The sequence below is a fragment of the Oryctolagus cuniculus genome, chromosome 15, assembly GCF_964237555.1.
Source record: "Oryctolagus cuniculus chromosome 15, mOryCun1.1, whole genome shotgun sequence".
In the NCBI taxonomy this organism is placed as follows: Eukaryota; Metazoa; Chordata; class Mammalia; order Lagomorpha; family Leporidae; genus Oryctolagus; species Oryctolagus cuniculus.
Genome location: NC_091446.1, coordinates 15,857,825 through 15,877,867, shown reverse-complemented (window position 1 = coordinate 15,877,867; position 20,043 = coordinate 15,857,825). Strand labels below are relative to the sequence as shown.

The following is a 20,043-nucleotide window of genomic DNA, read 5'->3' as shown; positions in this document are numbered from 1 at the left end:
CTCAGAGTGGGCAAGCAAATCATCATTCATTCTGCAGGTGGTTGTTGGTAGAGCTGGTACCCCGCCCAGGCAGTGGATGGCGTGCTCTGTGATCAACTCTAGGCTATTATTACGGTTAACTGGCACATCTTCTGGGGACCACATTCTTAAGACAATTACCGCACGAAGAGAGTGCTGTTATGGAAGTATATATGAGATTGTGGGCTTGTTTTAACGCTAGAGTAATTCCCATAAAGACTGGAGGAAGGGAAACCCAGACCAAAAACTGAAATCCTCAGATGATTCTACAAAATAGCTCTAGATTTCATTCAAGCTCCAGGAATCCTCATTAGTCAGCCATCTGCTTATGTAACGCCTTCCTGGGTCTGAGAACACCAGCCTCCTAAGACAGACAGAGCAGGTAGTAAATAGGGGGTTCCTCAGTTCTAAGTGATTGAAAAACTTATTTATTTGGAAAGTGGAACAACAGAGAGAGAGACAGACAGACAGATCTTCCACCCACTGGTTCACTCCCCAAATGGCCACAACAGCTAGATCTGGGCCAGGGTGTAGCCAGGAGCCAGGAGCTGCATCCTGGTTTCCCCCAGGGGTGGCTGGGGTCCATGTACTTGGGTCATCTGCTGCTGCTTCTCAAGCACATTGGTTAGAAGCTGGATTGGGAATAATCAGCAACGCCTGTATGGGATGCCAACATTGCAAGAAGTGGCTTCACCTGCTGTGCCACAAAGTCAGGCCCCACAGTGACTCTGTCATTTGAGTTGTCACGACAGATATGGTTAATACAAAGAGATCTCACTGCAGTTCATCCGAACAGTACACACTCAGAGCTAACAGTGTTAGGCCACACTTGCAAAATACTGAACACAAGGTTCAACCCTAAGCATGCGAAGAATTTCTTGGGGCAGGTTGGGCTAGGCCCATCAAGACAGTTTCACAGAAAGGGTGTGAACTTGGGCTGGTCTTTCGTTTAAGGCAAATGGAGCCCGTGGGAAATTCACATGGGTAACTCCAAAGAGCTGATGGGAACTGGTTTTAAAGACAGTTAACATTGCCCATGACCTCCTCTCCCTGGGGCCACATCGTTACGGCTGGCCACCTCCTCAAAGAGTTGGGCATGGTACAGAAGAAATGTCATTGGTGGAGTTGCACCCACAGGAGAGGGCCCGGCATGTTTGGGGAATTGGCAGAGGTTTGTAGAGGCGGGGCTGAGGCTGGAAGGCTGGACACAGCAGTAGCACAAACCAAGCAGTGGGCGAGGCGGGGCGGCCATGAAGCTCCTTGGAGGGCAGCAGAGGTGAGGCGCAGTCTTAGGGAGGGAGTGTGAGTAGCACTGAAATGAGGGAGGAGTTACCGCTAATAAAAAGGAGGCCACGTGTTATAGTGTAGCAGGTTAAGCTGCTGCCTGCAATGCCGGCATCCTCTATTGGAGTGCTGGTGTGTTGGCTGTTCTGCTTCCAGGCCAATGCACCCGGGAAAACAGCGGAAGACGGCCCAGATACTTGGGCCCCATGTGGGAGACCCAGATGCAGTTCTGGACTCCTGGCTTTGGCCTGACCCAGCCCTAGCTGTTGCAGCCATGTGGGGAGTGAACCAGCAGATGAAAGGTCCCTGTCTCTCCCTCTCTTTGTCTCTTTGCCTTCCAGATAAATAAAGAAATCTTAACAAAAGAGGAGTCCACCAGAGCCAAACACCACAGGGCTCTTAGGACAAGAACTGCAGGTGACGCCTGGCCTGGGAAATCATGGACTGAACCAGGGATGCAGGTGCAGGTGGCTACAGAAGGGAGTGGAGCACAGACACTGACCTTTGTCTACACTCGTGACCAAGGCATGCCCACTGCCTGCAGAACAACCTGGTAATTAATGCCAGCACTGCCAGACCCCTGGACAGGTTCGAGGTACACACTAGAGTGAAGGCCACTGTCAGGGCAGGCCGACTTGGGTATCGAGCCTTCTATTTTCTGGCAAGCCTGAAAGACAACACGCAAATTGCAATCTGGATTTTCTTCCCAGAGATTTCAGTTACGCAGGGGAGGTCAAAGATGTGAATGAGGATTTTTTTCCTGTTACAACCAAGCTTCTTGCGGAAGCGGCCCACACTCACAGTGCTCAGAGCGCTTGTCCGCACACCTCCTCACACCCCCAGCTTTGTCTCCAAGGGGAGACCATTTCTGTTGTGTCACAAGCAAAGCCCAACAGCGGCCAGGCTGGTGCAGGGTAACTCTCTGTTGGAAACCTTTCTCTGTTTAGCTGGCCCAACACGGTTTGGACCACCAGGGCCAACACTCCTGCAATAGCCAACCATTTGTCGCATTTCCCACTTCAACCTCCAAGATGCAAATGCCCTCGGGAGGCTTTGGTTTCATGGTGACTTGATTGTGAGCGCTGGAAATAGGGCTGGTTCTTCTTAAAATTGGGACAGAGCTTCATGAGAAGCGCTGGCTTAAGAAATGAGCCACACGTGGGAGGCACGGACGAATAAAGCACACACTTTATTCACGGAGTTGTGAGATACAACGGTGACACACGCGGAGTATAATGGCAAAGGAGCGTGGAGCAGGTCAGGACAGCACAGCACAGCAGCGTGGAGACCGGCAGGCCACCTCCTCCTCTGCACACGAGCACGCGGTACTCGGGGTGCAGACGCACGCCCACTCAATCTCACGGGGAACACAACACAGCTTTCCAAAGGGAGTTCTTCTAAATATTTGCTTTTTCTGAAAGGGGAGGGAGGTCAAGAAGAACTGTATGCCTTTCAACACTTGGGAAACATTCCATCAACCCAACTTAGAAATGAAAGACCCCCAGGAGTTTCGACGCAGTCATCAGCAAGTCACAGAAGCCACACACGTTTGTTACTGGATAGGTCTGTACACACAAGCCCCACAGAACATCACTTTTGTGGAGAAGTGTCTCCTCTTCCATGTGGCCTTGGAGGAGCTGTGCACACACAAGTGGCTCACCCCCCTTTTCAAGGTCAATGCCTTCGATCTGGCCTCCTTCCACTTTCGGTCAACGAGTTCTGGAAGAGCCTCATGGGAACCTCACTTCTGGGAGAGACACTTTGGGGAAGAATTTTAAGTTCATGATAATAACCGCCACTCAATTATGCTAAGCTTCAGAAAAATGTTGGGCTTGTTTAATTTTACTGTGGACACATATACATGGTTTAGACAGTTTCTTTTCCAGCTTTAACTGACCACCTCCCCCCCCATACCCGGTTTTTAAGTTTGCCATAAATTAAACTTGTCCAAATAGAAACAGAACGACCCTAGGCAAAGCGTACCAGTCACCATCTCTGATTGCTTCCTGGGTAGCAAATGGGAAGACAGTGAATTTTTTTTTTTTAAGTGCCAAAGTAAAAGTTTCTCTTTCTCTCATTACAGCATACTCCACATTGTCGCTGCAAGATGGCATCATGCAAATCTCAAGCCCTAAATAATCTCTTCTGCTGGGCAGAAAATTGTTCAAAAGGGAGCAGCAAAGAACAAGTTTCAGGGCATACCAACACACACTTGGTTTGTCAAAAGAAAATCATTTTAAAAATCAAAAATCAAGGCTGGCCTAGGAAGCACAGGTCAGAAACACAGAAGAGGCGATTTATGAAAACTGGGCTGGCTTTAGAGGATGCACAAGGGTCGGCGGGACCAAGTTCATGGCCCTTCTACCCTTTCACGAGTGACAGACAGAAACAGGGCTCTGTGGGCACACAGCCCGGAGTGACGCCTGCCCCTCCACACAACACAGAACGCAACACCATGTCTGCTTGAAATGCTTTGCTTTTGGAAAGACTTAGTCAAAAGTGGTTCATTTGAATTTCTTAACCTTGCAAAAGTGTACATATTTCAGATAATCATCTGGGAAGCAATTCTTAGAAAAAGATGTTCCCCTCAGAATATAAAGAATTGAGGTGGAAACCGTAGAAACATCACCCAGTGGGAGTTCTCCGCACACCAGGCTGGGAGGGAGAACTGGGCAAGGGCAGAATCAGGGGCGGGGGTTCCTGGAGGACGTAAGACAGAAAACTCGCCCCGTTTTGTTTTTCTCTTTGTTACCCATTGACCCAACTTATTCTCTCCGAGGTTTCTGAGGACAGGCGGTTTTGTGCAGTTCTTGAAGAAGTCGTATTAAGGACATTTCATAAAACCCCAAGCCCAAGATGTGCATGCATAGCTGCAGTGCGAGTCTCCAAATGCTTCTCACAGCTCAGGAATAGCCTACTCAGGAAGACTGGGTGATAGTGTGGATTTTCTTGAAGAAATTTTAAAGGAAGCACTGACTTTCATTATATCATAGAGGCCCCTTTTACTTCATGCAATCAGTATGCACTTGGAGTCCCAAGTAAGTCAAATGCTAGAAAATGTAGCCCTTTATATAGGCACCAGGGAAGCCAGCCATGTTTGTCACTCCTTTGCTAGTGTGAACGAGCTTTGACAGTGCTAACAACCGGAATTCTCATCAACAGTGCAGGGCAGGGGGGAAAGCGGAGGACACCCATCCTCTGTGCTGTGGCCTGGGGAATTTCGTGGGCAAGCATGGCGAACCCAGGGTAACCAAATGGATGGGGCATGACGCCCTTACGTGAGGCTTGGCAGGAGACCAGGTGGGCCAGTGACCCGTCCTTCCCCTGGAGCCTTCTGCCGGGCAGTGGAGCAGAGGAGCCTCCCAGGGGCCCCTGCGTGGTTCCCACTCCTCTGGGCTTGCAGTTTGGAGGCCACTGAGCTCTGAACGCTTTTTGTGCGTGAAGCCATTTCAATGAACTAGTGTGTTGGATACGGAAAAGGCTTTTTACCCCAGGATGGATGCAGAACTGTGTTCAAAGAGATGAGAAATGCAGGGTTTCATCAGTGGGAGAATTTAGGGTTCAGTTCTCCAATTGTTGCAGCAACCTTGGGCAGGCCCCTAACTCTGGGTCTCTGTCATGTAAAGAGGGGGGTTGTGCCTTTGTCCCTTTTTCTCAGTCTTATGTCCTCATCTATGATAGAACTGTGTCTTCTCTATGCAGACCAAGAGATGGGAATTTTAGCAAAGCCATCTGATTGCACCCATGCTTCCAAATATCCCAATATTTCCTACACTGCTTTTAATCTGCCTGAGTGTAGGTAAGAACTCATTAATCAATGGAAAACAGAGGACAGGTGTCCTTATTATTGCTGTTATGAAAAAAATTCTCTCTTGGCCAGCACTGTTACAGATTGTGGAGGGAACACTGGGAAGGTGTCATAACAGCTCCCTCCCTCCATGGTCTGCCAGGGCAAGGCAAGGACTGGGATGCACCGGCCTCGTGCTGGGACTGCCAGTGCCAGACAGGACAGTGATGTGAAATGCAGCAAGGCGCAACAGAGGAGACACGAAGGTGCCGGACTGCAAACTGCGGGCCGGCTGTGGTTTGGACCAAGCAGTAGCTGGTCTGAGGCCCACCCTGTCAGAGCCACTTGCTGAACACGTTAGTAGGTCCTGCACACGCACATGCGTGCGCACACGCACACACACACACACACTCACAGGAGACCAGCTCTCAAACATTCATGCATTGACAAGGCAGGCAAATTCAGGCTCCTTCGGTAACAGCTCAGGAGAAGACTAGAAAGCGACTGCAGTGTTCGGTACAGGACCCAGGAGATGGAAACGGATTGCCTGGGTCTGCAACCCGGGTTCTGAAACGGCTGCACTTGGCCTTTGCCACTGGTGTCAGTCAGACGGACAGCTGGTAATGCTCACGCTGGCTGCAGTGGGAAGAGGTTCTGGCCTGTGTCTACGGTGGCAGGAGCAGGTGAAGCCCCATGCCTCCTCCTTGGGTTGTAAGACAGAGCTTACATCCCTCGGCAGAACTGTCGAGCGGGGGAATCAAGGTGGTGTAACTTCCTGCGCGTGGAGTTGGGGAGCCCCTTCCTCATCGCTCTCGTCGTGATGTGGTCTGACCCTTCCACGTGCTGCTGAAATCCTGAGCTCGGATCTGAATTGAGTGTTGCAGAGGTTGGGCTGTTCTGGCAAGCCCCGCCCCCCATGCCCTGCCCGGCTCTGGCTCTGCCATCTCTGGTCTGATTCTGCCATGAGTGACGCCAGCTGGAGGGCTCCAGCTTCTAAGCACCTGATTTTGGGGGCACCATCTGCCTCCCTTCTTGACTGCTGAGCCATGTGCATTTGCGAAAATGACACTCAGAAGCTGCAAGGCAGCGGGCTAAACATTCAAACGGAAATTCAAGAGCACATGCAGACTCCCACGACTGCCATGGGTGAATTTCTCACTCCCCCACACCCCACGAAGTCAGCAGCGCTAACAAGAAGAAAAGCTGGAAAGGCCAAACAAAATCCGTTTGAGGCAATCTACTCTGGAATCGCCGAGATTTTCAAGGGGAAAACATGCCTGTCCTTAGCCTATTACTGACAAGACCTTAAGAAGTAAAACCAGCGTGGGCTGCGGCTGATTCCCAGGGCGTCAGATGGGGAGCAGACGCTGGAAGGGAGAACGTGCGTTGGCGGTGGGACGTGGAGCTGGTTTCTGTGTGGCTGAGAATCAGACGGCCCCAGGGACAAAAATCACCAGGGAGCATGCACGTGGGCCAACCTGGAGGCAATTTTTGTCTCATTTCTCCGCAAAGGTGGAGCCCAAGACTGCTCCTGTCTGGTGGGGAGGAAGAAGTAAGCAAGCCAGCGGCAGCAGACCAAGAGTCTGGGGGAGGGTTTCCTGCATTCCTTTTCCTTTGCTTTCAATTTTCTTTTGAGTAACGACTAAGCAGTTGGCCAGCCAGGTCCCAGGGAGCAGAAAACAAGGGGCTCGTTAAAAATCATCTTGGCTGATCTGAATCCCTCTTAGGACTGCCCTGACGGAACCCCACCCCTGCCAGGGCACAGGTGGAGCCACGCGAGGCTGCAGGGAGAGCCGTGTGCAGAGTGGCTGCTGCCACGTGGCCACGTCCCTTCTTAGCTACAGGGCTACACGATAAGCAGATTCCTACTTTGGAACCATCACAACCGTTCCCCCCCGTGCGGCATCCTAAGGGCACTTGCTGGCTCTTATCTGTACGGTCAGCACTACTGTTGGACAACAGTTAAAGGAAAATGAAAGAAGAAAGAAAAGGAGCTCCTGTCGTGCACAGAAGGCTGTGTAAAAAGGTCACCTGTGGACACTACTGTTGAGTGTGGTGGGAACATAGAAATTTCTACCCCATTGCTTCTTGGCAAGTGTCACTGAGGGTGGGTCCAATATTTGGCTCGTGGGTGTGTCTGAACCAGATTTTCCCTGTACGTTGTTGCTGCAGGATAGCAGTTTGCACGTCCTCAAGTTTGGGCCTTCCTAGGACATCTTTTGCATCACCGGCCATGCCAGTCCTTTTTTCTAGTTGCCGTTCACGTGTGGACTCAGAAGAGTTTTGCCTTTTTCTTCATGTCGTTGCGTCTCCAGAGAGGTAACCTGTCAAACTCCTGTATGGACATTCCAAAGATTTCCCGAAACACTTCAGGGGCTAAGTGGCGCTGGGGAAGAGAGAGAAGAGTAGGGGTCAGTGGAGCAGCCACATGGACAGCCCTGTGCCTCGCTCTTCACTTGATGGATGGAACTGGCCAGAGGCGTCCATGGGTTTCCCATGTGCAGGTCCAATTGACCACAGATCAAAGACATTTTTTAAAAAATTCTATTTGTACAGAAGCCATGAGGACTTCCTTTTCTGGACATCGCTCCCCAAACAACAGGTACAGCAACTGCTGACATGGCGTTTATATTGTATCAGGTATTATAGGCAATCAAGAGATGATTTAAAGCATACGGGAGGACCGTGTAGGCTCTACACAAATGCTGTGGCACTTTATAGAAGGATTTTGGTGTCTGCAGAGGATCCTAGGACAAGTGTCTCATGAATACCATGGGATGACTGTCATTTGGAAGAGCAAGGCTGAACAACAGGAGACGAGTTCTCCAATGCTGGTTACCAGCCCACGACATGCAGCCTTCCTTACCTGGTTGGGCCAGGTGAGGCACCTTCCGCATTGAACAAAAAAGTTGGTGGAGTATTAAAAGGGTACTGTTATGATCCAGGGTTGGAACAACACTGACTACTGGTGGGCCATCAGAACATGATTTGTTAAGCTGGAGGTGGCCCAAGGTCAGGTCCTTGGGCTGCAGAGGAGATGCAGGGAAGACAGACCAAGGCAAAAGCAAGCCAAAGGCTGAGACTCCCAGAGGGGTCCTAGGGGAGCCCTGGGGCTACTTCCTGGCTCAGCAACAGGAGGTGCCGGGAGGGAGGGTGGGGTAGGTGGACGCCTGGCTTCCTGTCTGTCATCACTCTCTCCCAGAAGAGCTCTCCTGGGATACTGGAGCCTTTATTCTCTGCGGCAGCCTGACCTCTTCCACAAAGGTACTGCCTTGTGGTCCGGGAAAGGTAATGATTCTCTCTGAGCCTGGCAACCAGAGATTTCTTAATTAAAATCACTCAGATAGAAAACACAAAGATCAGTCTTCCGTGTCGAAGGAGGCCTTGTGTGTATGTGTGTGCCTGGATAACCCTTCAATGTGGAATGCGGAAAGAGCTGGAAAGAAACATGTCCAGTTTCAACCTCCTTCTTCTAAGCTCTGTCCTCCCACTCCAAATGAACTCAACCAAGGCTCAGAGAAAGATAAAGAGCCGGGGGTACGGGAGGAGGGATGGCGACTCCCGTCTGCATCACCAGTCCCATCACAACAACATCAGATTTCCACAGAAAATGGCTAAATCCACGCTGTACCTTTGGGGATCTATCTTCTGGGTATGGCCAGGCACTTTTAATGGTGATCTAAGTATAAATTTGGATTTTCCTCCAAAGGCATCTCTTAGTGCCACCAACAACACGAGGCTGATCTTTATATGATTTCTTGCTTTCACCAAAGAAATACAACCTGTCTTAGGGGAAAGTCTGGGGGATGCAGAGGGTTCTGCAGTTGGGACTGGATTTTGGTTTACCTCCAGCCTGGTTCTGTCCACGTCTCTGAGGATTTTGTTGCGCCCTCTGTTGGTCACCATGAGCATCTCATATGGAAATATCTGAGAAGACAAGACAACAGCTCTTCCAGGACACCGCTGACCACTGTATTAGCAAGCAGAATCCCCCTAGCCCTGGTCCTCCCAATATGCAGCCTCCGAGTGATGGATGTTCCTTCCTCCAGCGTCCAGAGGACAGGGGCGTGTCCTTGTATGTCCCCAACTCTCCAGTGGTGTCTCACCTAGCACCATGTCTCAGGAGGGCTTTGTGGTACATACGAATACCAACTTCTTAAGCATCTGAGTCAAGGTAAAAATTAGAACTGAAATCACAGGTGCGCGTGGTATCTTTCACATGCTACTGCTGTATCGCAGGTCCCTCTGTGCAGCATTCAACAACCTTGGTCTGTGACTGGCTCATGAATGCATGGAGCCAGGCAGGCCCAGAAGCAGTGTTCTGGCCACTGACTTACTGAAAGAAGTCATGCACGGTCCCTGTGAGCGCAAGCCATTGGATGTTCTGGAGCTAGGGGGACTGGCCATCCCCGGTTTGCTTGGGGCAGAGGAGGTTCCTGGGACTTTCAACTGGGACATGTGGGTCATGCCATCCAGAGCAGTCTACCGCTGCTCCACTCAGCACTGGACGTGCCATCAATGCACGTGGCATGGGCCAGGGTGATACCTGGGCCACGGGGAGGGAGGTGCTAGTACTTCACTGTGCTCCCAGACCACCACACCCAGGAAGGGTTCATGGTCGCTGGCTTGATGTGACAAAAATGGTTCTGGGACTGGAGTGGGGTGGGGTTTAAGCTACAGCTTTCTGAATGCCATACAACGAAGTGGGGCTCAAGACTCTGAGAGTGGTGGCAAGAGAGAAAATCAACTCTTTCAAGGGCTGTGGCGTTCCCCAGGGAAGGCTGCACCTGCCTTTGGCTCCAACATGTTGGGCATGGACACTCCTCGGTCCATTCGCATTGCGGGCATGTGGCCATCTGGAAGCGTCTGCAACAGAGAGGCACAAACTAGCGCCAGGAAGTGGGGGTGGCGCACTGGGCTCCCGAGCTTCCCTCCGTGGTCCCCATTCCTCCCCACCACTGTGCAGAGGTGCCATGTTCACCTCCATGCTTTCTCCACAAATGAGATCCTTGCTGAATCAGGGCAGGGATATTGTTCTTTTGTAATCAAGTTGGGGGAAGAGCCCAACAGCCATGGACTAATTCCTGAATTTCAGCTCCACGTATGAAAGTGGAAAATCGCCAACTCGATCATTGCCTTTTCTACTTTCGTCTTAGCTCTTCTTTTCTTTTTTTTTCCCCCCTTCTTTTTCTCTTTGCTCATTCTCCATCATAATTTTTCAAGATTCAGGTTCAAGTGAAAACAGGGTGGTACATCGGCAAAATGCTCTGTCTTGCTGGTGAAGACACGAGTTGCTTTTCATTTGGGAACAGGTGGGAAAAGGGAGAACGAAAGACTGGGGTTGTGACTAACAGAGAAACAACCGCACATGGGCAGACCCTCGATGCTGGTCCCCTTCCAGGCCAGACAGGGCTCTGCAAGGCCTGCAGGGACAGCTGGACCCAGGCACCGGCCCTGCCTGACCATCACAGCTCTGGCGCCACAGTGAGATGCAGCAAGCCCAGTGAGCATCTTCCCAACAGAAACCGTCTCCCGGCAGCATGCAGTCTGGGTGGGGACACGGCTGTTCCGCTGCTGTGGTCCATCAAGGGAGGCAGAGGGATCCCTACCTGATAGTCTGCAAAGGAAAGGAAACAGAAACACAGTGAGGGAAAGACCCCGGGGAAACACGGAACCGCCACCTGAGAGACAACGTTCTGTTCTAATTCCCGGATGTGCCATGTTCTCGCCCTGCACCCATCTCTGCACACACTGTTCCCTGCGCCTCCCTGGAGCCAGGAAATGCCTGCTCCAGGTTTAGCTGTGGGTTAGAACATCCTTTTCCCTGGAAGCTTTGCCAGACAACCTACTGTGCTGCTTCCCGCTCTCGGCAAATCCAGCCATGGCATTCATCACGGAGCTTCTCTGGCCCCCAGCTTTCTCCCTCCCCTGCCCCCCACCACCTTGTGCATTCTGAGGCTAGGGGCTGTGCCTGGCTCACTGTTGTACTTCCAGGTGTCTGACAGAGCAGGGGCAATGTATGAATCCTCGACTTGCCTCTTGTGCTTTCTTTCATTCGAGGTCCTTTGAGATTTTAATAGTTGCTCTATTAGCTCCAAGAAGCAGCTGGGACCCTCTTAGGATGCCACAGAGCATGGACCCGGCCAACATATTGTGATGCCATAGCCTCCTGAGGGTGGACCTTGGCCATAAGGGAAGGCATGGCCACAGCTGGCCTGCCTTTGGGGCCTCACCTCGTATTCCCCCGCTGACGTCCCCATAGCTGTTATACTGAGCAAAGTCCGTGGAAACAGGCTGAAACAAGAAAGACATGTTGTTAGAAAACCTCCTCATGGCTGGCACCGCGGCTTACTTGGCTAATCCTCTGCCTGCGGCGCCGGCATCTCGGGTTCTAATCCGGGTTGAGCGCCAGATTCTGTCCCAGTTGCCCCTCTTCCAGTCCAGCTCTCTGCTGTGGCCCAGAAAGGCAGTGGAGGATGGACCAAGTGCTTGGGCCCTGCACCCGCATGGGAGACCAGGAGGAAGCACCTGGCTCCTGGCTTCAGATTGGCGCAGTGCGCCAGCCATAGCAGCCATTTGGGGGGTGAACCAATGGAAGGAAGACTTTTCTCTCTGTCTCTCTCTCTCTCTCTCACTGTCTAACTCTGCCTGTTAAAAACAAAACAAAACAAAACCTCCTCGGTGATGGCTTTGGATTCAGGCAGAAAGCAAGGAAGGACCTAGAAAATCTAAATAATTCACCCTAAGCTAAAATCCTGGACCCTCATTATTTTTCCTTCCTGTTTATTCTTCTACCACTATGCCAATCTCTTTGTCTGCTGCAGTACCTCTCTAAGGCTACTTCCCAGGAGGTTCTTGGTAAGCAAGTATCTCTCAGTGACCAATAAAGTTACATTTTCCTAGACAGGTACATAATTACTTTTTGCTTCAATGAAAAACTATTTGCAAAACCACTTAAACTAGCATGCCCTTAAGTTTATACACGTGATTATTTTATCTAAAGCCAGTTTCTTCTTCTCTCAATGGAAATACGTCACTTTGCCTGTAGTTCAAAGTGCTTTACTGGGCTCCCAGGGAGACCGCAGTTTATGACATTCCAACCCTGAGGTCTAGAGTCCGACGGGTTCAGACGGCACATCAGCACTTCGACCAGGACTGCGGAGCCAGCAAACCCGAAACAGTCAACTCCACAGGAGAAACTTACCCGGTGAAGTCCGTTTTTCCCATAGCCAGGGAGAGACGAAGTTTTAGATGATGGAGCGTGAGAAACTGAAAGAGAAGGAGGCAGAAAAGCAATGGTTAGGGACCTGGAAGACCATCTCTTTAATGGAACTGACAGCATATCTTCTACCTTGCAGAACGAAGATTTAAGATAAAGATTACAAATTGTACTGGGCTCAAGAGTTCACAAAATCCCACCTACTTGGCCCTCACAGTGACCTTACTGAGGAGGGAGCCACACAGTTGCACTGGGGGCGAAGGTGGCCATTCTCGCTGCAGCTCGGGCACGTGTCTGAGAGCCTGATCCCTTTGAATCCTTGGTACAACTCGGCACCACTTTTGTCATTTCCATTTTATGGACGGGAGAATCAGGAACCAAGAGGAGCTATGCATCCTGCCAAAGGTCACTCAGCTCATCAACAGCTGGGCAAGGCCTTGGACCCGGGGGAAGCACAATGATGACACCAGTGACGATAACAACAGCACCTACTCCATTAACGTGCTGCAGAGAGTAAATAAAATAATGTTCGGGAAAGGTGCCTACAAGTAGTAAACACTAAACACATTGTTAACAGGACGCTTAGGAGAAAAATCGTCCTTTTCGGTTCAGAACATGGGAGAAGTCATCTTGCACATTCAGAAACAACTGGCTTATGACTTGCTGACGAATGTACTGATCTATATATTGGCTTATATTCCAGTGTAAGTGGGGGAAATATGCTGATAGATGATTTCAGCCAAGTGTCTGAGTAATCTTCCAAAGTGTCACAAACAGCAGCATTTTGAAGACATTGTGTTGAACATAATAACTTTAAACCACAATGCTTTGGAAGTGTCTTGGCCTTGTTCTCCAGATTTGGCAATGCTCTCTGCAGGATTTCTATTTGTTCCCTGCCTTTGAGATGAGGCTTCTGGAAGGCAGACCTAGCAAGCGCCCCCCCACGGCACCGCAGATCCTCCAAGAACTCCCCCATTTCCAGAAGGAAGGAAGCACGTATTTTAAGGACTGCCATAAGTCGCTTATAACCTAGGTGGACCAGAAGTGGATTTCAGCACTCCCCTTCCTGGAGGACACTCTACAGATCCCACCACAGGTGGTGCTGTCTCTTGTGCAGTGGTTGAGGTGGGCTCCATGGGGGCAGGTGGGCGGTTCTTGGCTCGGGGAAGGCGGGGACTTGCTGCTCACCTGAGTGGATGGGAGAGTCGTGGCGACTGGCTGACCTTTCCCGGCTCTCTCTCTCCATCTCTTCTTTCAATATCAACTGCCCCAGGCCTGAGTTAAGCTGTGCACAGGAAAGAGAGAAATGGAAACAAAGCCTGCCGTTACTTTCTCGGGACTGTGGCGTCTTTTCCGAAGATCCTGCAGGAACTCCTGGTTCTGGATGGCCGGGATGGACGTGCTCCCAGAGCCTAGGGGCTCCCCCAGAGGAAGGTCCTGGATCCTGCATCCCTTAGAGCTTTTACAGTGTGGAAGTCCCACTTCCCTAAGCTGGGCTTAGGGAATGTTCTCCTTCCTCTGCCCTCCCCCAAAATACCAGCATTGACCCCAGGAAGCATGCATGTGTGTGTTTAAAGATTTTATTTATTTATTTATTTGAGAGGCAGAGTCACAGACAGAGAGAGGAGAGACAGAGAGAAAGGTCTTCCCTCTGCTGGTTCACTCCCCAAATGGCTGCAACTGCCAGAGCTGTGCCAATCTGAAGGTGGGAGTCAGCAGCTTCCTCTAGGTCTCCTACACCGGTGCAGGGGCCCAAGCACTTGGGGCATCTTCTACTGCTTTCCCAGGCCATAGCAGAGAGCTGGATCAGAAGAGTAGCTGGGACTCAAACCAGCACCCATACGGGATGCTAGTGCTGCAGGCAGAGGCTTAGACCACTATGACACAGCGCCGGCCCCAGTGTGTGTTTTTGATTTGCAAGTGAGAAATTGATGGTAATAGCTCTAAAAAATAAACTGTATTGGTTTGTTTATAAGCAAGAAAAAATGAGAGGGCTGGCTGGCATTCTTGCGTAGCGTGTTAAGCCACCACCTGCAGTGCCGGCATCCTGTAAGAGTGCTGGTTCAAGTCCCAGCTGCTCCACTTCTGATCCAGCTCCCTGCTAATGGCCTGGGAAAAGCAGCGGAAGATGGCCCAAGTGCTTAGGCCCCAGCTACCTATGTAGGAGACCTGGAAGAAGCTCCTGGCTCTGGCTTGGCCCAGTCCTGGCCATTACGGTCATCTGGGGAGTGAACCAGCAGATGGAAGATGTCTGTGTCTCCCTCTCAATCTGTAACTCTGACTTTCAAATAAATAATTTTTTAGAAAGAGGAAGAAAAGAAAAAAAGGGAGATCCAGGCTCATTGAACAGGTTTTGGAAAATCCAAAAGGAAAGAAGAGTAATCCACAACCCACCACTCCTGGAGAACACCAGTTACATTTTGATTCATTTCCACCCAATACCTTCCTATACATACACAAAACTAGGATGTACCATAAATGCTACTCTGTATCCTTGCCTCCCATATAATTAATGTCATGGGCATTTCCTTTATCTCCAGAAAACATCATTTCAAAAGATTCTCCAGCCTGTTATCCACGAGAGAGTTTAGCACAGGCTGTCCTGGATGCTGTGGGCTGTCATTGGAGATGGGCAGGTAGGCCATCTCTTCCACCCTCCTCCTCCCGGCCCACATCTTCGATACAGTCCTATGAGTTCTGGGGAAATCCCTGCAAAAATGCTCCATGTGGAGGGAAGCCCTTCAGCAGAGGGTGCACAGGGGGATTGATTGTCACACAGCTGGGCACACTCTGCCTTCCTCCACCTGCCTTTCAGTGTCCAAGCAAACACACACAGTCCCTGTCCTTGCAAAGGCCCAAAAGTTCCACTCCAACCTCAAGGTCACCTCCTCAAAAGCCCAGGGGATACTCTGCTTATTCTAGCAACTAGGTGCCCGTCTTGTCTGTCCTTGAGGCTCAGGACCACCTCCTGCCTCCCTTGGTGGCGTGCACATAGCAGTCATTCAAAAACAGCAGCAGCAAGGCCAAGTGTAAGGACAAACCTTCATCAGCTGCTCTTCCTGAAGCTGTCGGCGTCTCAGCAGCTCCTCATCGTCTTCCTCTCTGCCTCCAGATCTGCGTCTCGCGTCAGTTCCTAACGCCACAGCAAAGACAACTTCAACTTCGCACCCTCACGAGTGGGAAGTTCCAATGGACTAGTCCATCTGTGTTGCGTTCGTTAGGCAGGTGGGGTCTACGGCGGTCTTTCTCGCAGGTGTGTGAACACCACCAATGGGAAAGCACCTGTACCCACTGAGCACCACTGGCTGGGCTTTCACAGGACACGGGGCCCCTCTGACACGCGGGCTCAGGGTAGGATGCATGAGCCCTGTGAGCTGGGACCTTCCAGGAACTAGTCCGTTCCGTCAGAACTGGGTTTGCCACTGCAATTGTGTCTAAGCCATTCCATTAACCACTGGCCGGAGCGAACTGTGCTAGGAGGGCAGGGCATCACCAGTTACTATCCTGACATCCCTGGGGGCCAGTTTCAAATAGGGATTCACATTTACCTACACGCCAACGAAGAGGTAAGACAGTCACACTCTTGTGACAAGTTTTTACACCTTGTTTTTCTCTTTTTCCTAATAGTTCTAGAATTTTCATAATGCAATCACTCTGTCTTCTATGACCCTAGCACACACATGATGAAGCAGGCTTGTTAGATTTCTTTCAAGGGATGGGTCTCTAATGTTTGTTTTTTCTCATCCTTTGAGAAATGGTCACACAGGGTTTTATACTGAGAGATCTATTGAAAAAGTGTTCATACAGCTAAAAACTTACTCTGGAGCAATATGGCAAATTGAATACAAGTTTTAAGCTTCCTGGAAAGGGGGAGATGAATAGAAAGGAGAACTCTACTGGAGTGGTTGGAAGAGGAAGATAATTGCTGTTTTTCCTAAATTACTTGGATTAATCTGGCTATGGGAGGAAACAGGAAAGTTTGCTAATCTAATGAAAATAAACTTTAACAGACTTAGTTTTCATCATTCTGATGAATAGGCCAGACATTTAAAGGAACTTTAGACCATTTAGTGGCAATAGTTTCAAGAATAAAATTTAATTCTCCCCCAAGTACGGCTCTGTTCGTGCCCTCAGTAAGCCACCAAACTGAAGTGGGAGCCTGCAGGGCCCCGGGGAGTTCCCAGAGGGCATGAACAGATCAGCAAGAAAAGATGATGGATTCTTCGTTCTTAAAAAATTATAAATGTTCATGTGAGTTTTCTTTCTTTAGTTTGTACTAGTAAAACTTAAGAGACACAAGTCTTCAGAAATTAGACAAATCTCAACATAATGGATAGAATACTTGTGAATAATGGGCTGAGGAGGTAGACTTTCTTCTAACTATTAGTTGTGTTAAAATCCACTTATATTTTATATGAAAGTTATAGAAAATGCAGCATGATGAAAAAGATTAACTTGGATGTTTTGGAAAAGCGAAGGCATTTTATGTTGTCAGGCGGCAAGAGGGCTGTACCTTTTGCACATTTGACTGTGATAAGACAGTCGTATCTTTGCAAGGCTGCTCCCCACATTTTCAGTATGAGCTTTGGGGTTTGCCATTACCTCTTTTTAGGCTGAGTGATTTCACTAGTGACAACACAGTAAAGACACGGACACACTTTGAAAGAATAAAGCAAAGAATGAAACAGCTCTGATGTGACACTTTAGCACAGACGCCATGGAGATGACAGATGTGAAATCGCGTTAACTTCACACAAGTCCTATTTCAGGACACCCGCTGCCCTGTCGGAGCCCTTCTTAGTCATGGAGTGCGTGATCGTGGAAGGAGACTGAAAGTGCTTCCCTGTTAGGATTTGTTGTTAAGAGAATCGTTAACTGCAACCCAGATTTGGTCTAAAACAGATTTTTTTTTTTTTTTTTTGACAGGCAGAGTGGACAGTGAGAGAGAGAGACAGAGAGAAGGGTCTTCCTTTGACGTTGGTTCACCCTCCAATGGACGCCACGGCTGGCGCACTGCGGCCGGCGCACCGCGCTGATCCGATGGCAGGAGCCAGGTGCTTCTCCTGGTCTCCCATGGGGTGCAGGGCCCAAGCACTTGGGCCATCCTCCACTGCACTCCCTGGCCACAGCAGAGAGCTGGCCTGGAAGAGGGGCAACCGGGACAGAATCCGGGGCCCGACCGGGACTAGAACTCGGTGTGCCGGCACCGCTAGGCGGAGGATTAGCCTAGTGAGCCACGGCGCCAGCTCTAAAACAGATTTAGAGACAGAAGTCACACTGCACCGGACATTCAGTAGATCTGCCCACTGGACTACAACAATGTTCTTACCGTGAGGCTTGGACTCTACTGGGTTCGAAAGGAGACTGATTTTGCAGTCCCAACCGCATATAAACATCCATCTTAGACCAATTCTGGATCTCAATGGGTTTGGTTAAAGCAAGGCTCTGGTCGATGCATTTTGTGATTTTCAAGCATCTTGCACACAAATTAACACCATGTTCACTTTTTTCACTGTCCTACTCCTCGCTCACAATTTTCTTCAGCATCTTTATGAAAGAACACACTTTCTTGCACATTTTAAATATTTCATTCTGCACTCTCTTAGCCATTTGTCCCCTTGACGTAGCTATAGCAGTTGCATACCTATGGCGGCAAGTGAGGGGGGACCAGGCCAGTGGTCCGTCTCAATCTTTGGGATCTCGCTGGGGTCTGGAGCCTGGGCTGCTGGGAACTTGGAAAACTTGATGATGTCTTCTGAAGACTTGCTCTGGGCTGCCAAGGCAGCTGCATCTAGATGGGAATCAGGTTGCTTAGCTCTCAGTCTGTAAGGCCAGGGGTACAACCCCACTGACAAAGTTTTCTTGTTCTCTGTCAAAAGTTCCAATCCCAGAAAGTTCTGGTTATCACCGTTATCAATCGCCTGCCACTCAGCGGTGCCTGTTCACAACTCAACTCTTTCCCCTTGTTTGGCGACAGAAGCATCTGATGTACATCGAAACCCTGTGTTCTGGAACTGCACTGTCCACCACCACCTGCTATACACGGCTATTGACATTTAAATAAATAAAATCAAACAGAAATTAATAAGATGAAAATTCGGTTCCACAGTTGTGGCAGCCGTAGTTGAGTGTTCCAGAGTCACGTGTCATCAGTGGCCACTGGGTTGGACAGTGCAGATACAGAACATCTCCAACTTTGTAGAAAGGACCATCGACAAAACTCTCCTACAGTAAACAGAACTTTGAGTCAGCAATTTGAAATTAACGGGCTAAGTTAAAATCATGATGCTGTCCTTTGACAATAGCTGTTCATCTGTAGAGGGTAGGTTGGTTTGTATGCTTGGGCAAGAAGCCACAACTACATTAGTCCAGTCTATTTTATTCTTTACACGCTAAATATGCATCCTTGAGTCCTAGGAGAAATGAAGAAAACCTACTCTCAATTTGCACGTATTTCACTGTTTGGTTCAAAGGTCTGCACGCAGAAGTGAGTCATCGAATTTTAAAACAACAGAAGCCAAATTAACAGCAATGCTAATTCACAAACTTCTTACTGGCTCTGTTTAGAGGAGCTGTCACCAGCTTGAGGACAAACAAACCAGTTTTATGGCCGGTCTGTGACTCTGGCTCGTTGCACAAACTGGCCTGGGATGTCACTAAACATTGCAAAATATATTTATAAAGTCTTAACTTTTCAAAAGATGTATTATTTCTCCTGGGCTCACATATGAGGGTATTTTGAAAAGTTCATGGAAAATGAAATTAAAAGATAAGCTTATTTTGGTGCAAAAAAAAAGAAAGAAACTCATGCCTAGGTTTTTCACAATAAGCATTTTCCATGGACTTTTTGAAGACCGTTAGTATTTTAAACTTTGGAATCTTCAGCTCCAACCCCTCTATTCTAACAATCCTCTGTGCCTCAGTTTGCTTAAATGTGACCAAAGCCACTCAACAATCAGGGGTAAGGTCTTGGCCAGGCTTCGAACAGTGTTTTTCTGAATCTCTAATCTCATGAGAAAGAAATTTCTGCTTAGAAAATACCATATGGCTAATCCCCTTGTTAAAAGTGGACAAAACATGTCAATGGATGAAAGACTGAGAACTCCTGCATTGTACATATATTTAAAAAAAAAAAAAAAGTGTTACTTCATTTGAATCCAGCATTTTCCAAATGCATGCAGACATCAAGTATAGGCATAACACCTACTGCTTTGGTGTGGACAGGGTGTTTCAGGGCTCAGTCTTTAGAAAGAAATTCCCTGGCTGTGCTATTCCCACTTGATCACAAAAGACTAAAAGGAAAGACTTCAAAGAAAATATAATGAAAAGAACCCAACTGATTTTGTCCAAATAATCTACATTATTTGATCTTCTTAAATCTTAATTGTTTGCTTTGTTTGCTTATTTTTGTTCAAGGAGGCAGGGTCTTGAGATTTTTTAATATTTAAAAACCTTCTAGTAAGTCAAATTTTGGAAATCTCACTCAAACTGAACAAAAGAAGCATGACTTCAAACAGTACTTACGCATTAGATTGGTGAAGTCAGTAGTTAAACATTCACATGTTAATGAGTGTGTGGGAAGACATTAAACCATAAAAAAACAAAAACAAAAGCAATGTTAACAAACTTAAAAAGCAAGCACATGGTGTAAAACCTTAAATAAAAAAAAAAAGACAAGAGAGAAAAAAAAAAACATACTCCATAGATCTAGAACCATTACAGTACACCCTGGGAT

The 20,043-nt window shown here is 48.9% G+C and overlaps 1 protein-coding gene across 38 annotated transcripts in view; it reads right to left on the bottom strand.

The window, feature by feature from the left end:
• Window positions 1-2,472: 2,472 nt before the first annotated feature.
• The window catches only part of ABLIM1 (actin binding LIM protein 1), a 326,874-nt gene continuing 309,303 nt past the window's right edge, over window positions 2,473-20,043 (bottom strand). For 18 of the 38 annotated variants that reach the window (XR_011382224.1, XR_011382239.1, XR_011382221.1 and 15 more), the window contains 8 exons: window positions 17,953-18,099; window positions 15,350-15,441; window positions 13,497-13,593; window positions 12,294-12,358; window positions 11,323-11,383; window positions 9,881-10,706; window positions 8,936-9,016; window positions 2,473-7,475 (listed from right to left, as the gene is read on the bottom strand). Coding sequence is in view for 2 of the 38 variants with exons in the window: in XM_070057180.1 (XP_069913281.1) it covers window positions 7,362-7,475; window positions 8,936-9,016; window positions 9,881-9,955; window positions 10,699-10,706; window positions 11,323-11,383; window positions 12,294-12,358; window positions 13,497-13,593; window positions 15,350-15,441; window positions 17,953-18,099 (740 nt within the window). In the remaining 36 variants the exon portion in view is untranslated. The remainder of the gene's footprint in view (window positions 7,476-8,935; window positions 9,017-9,880; window positions 10,707-11,322; window positions 11,384-12,293; window positions 12,359-13,496; window positions 13,594-15,349; window positions 15,442-17,952; window positions 18,100-20,043) is intronic. The other 20 variants (XR_011382241.1, XR_011382237.1, XR_011382211.1 and 17 more) reach the window with 7 other exon arrangements.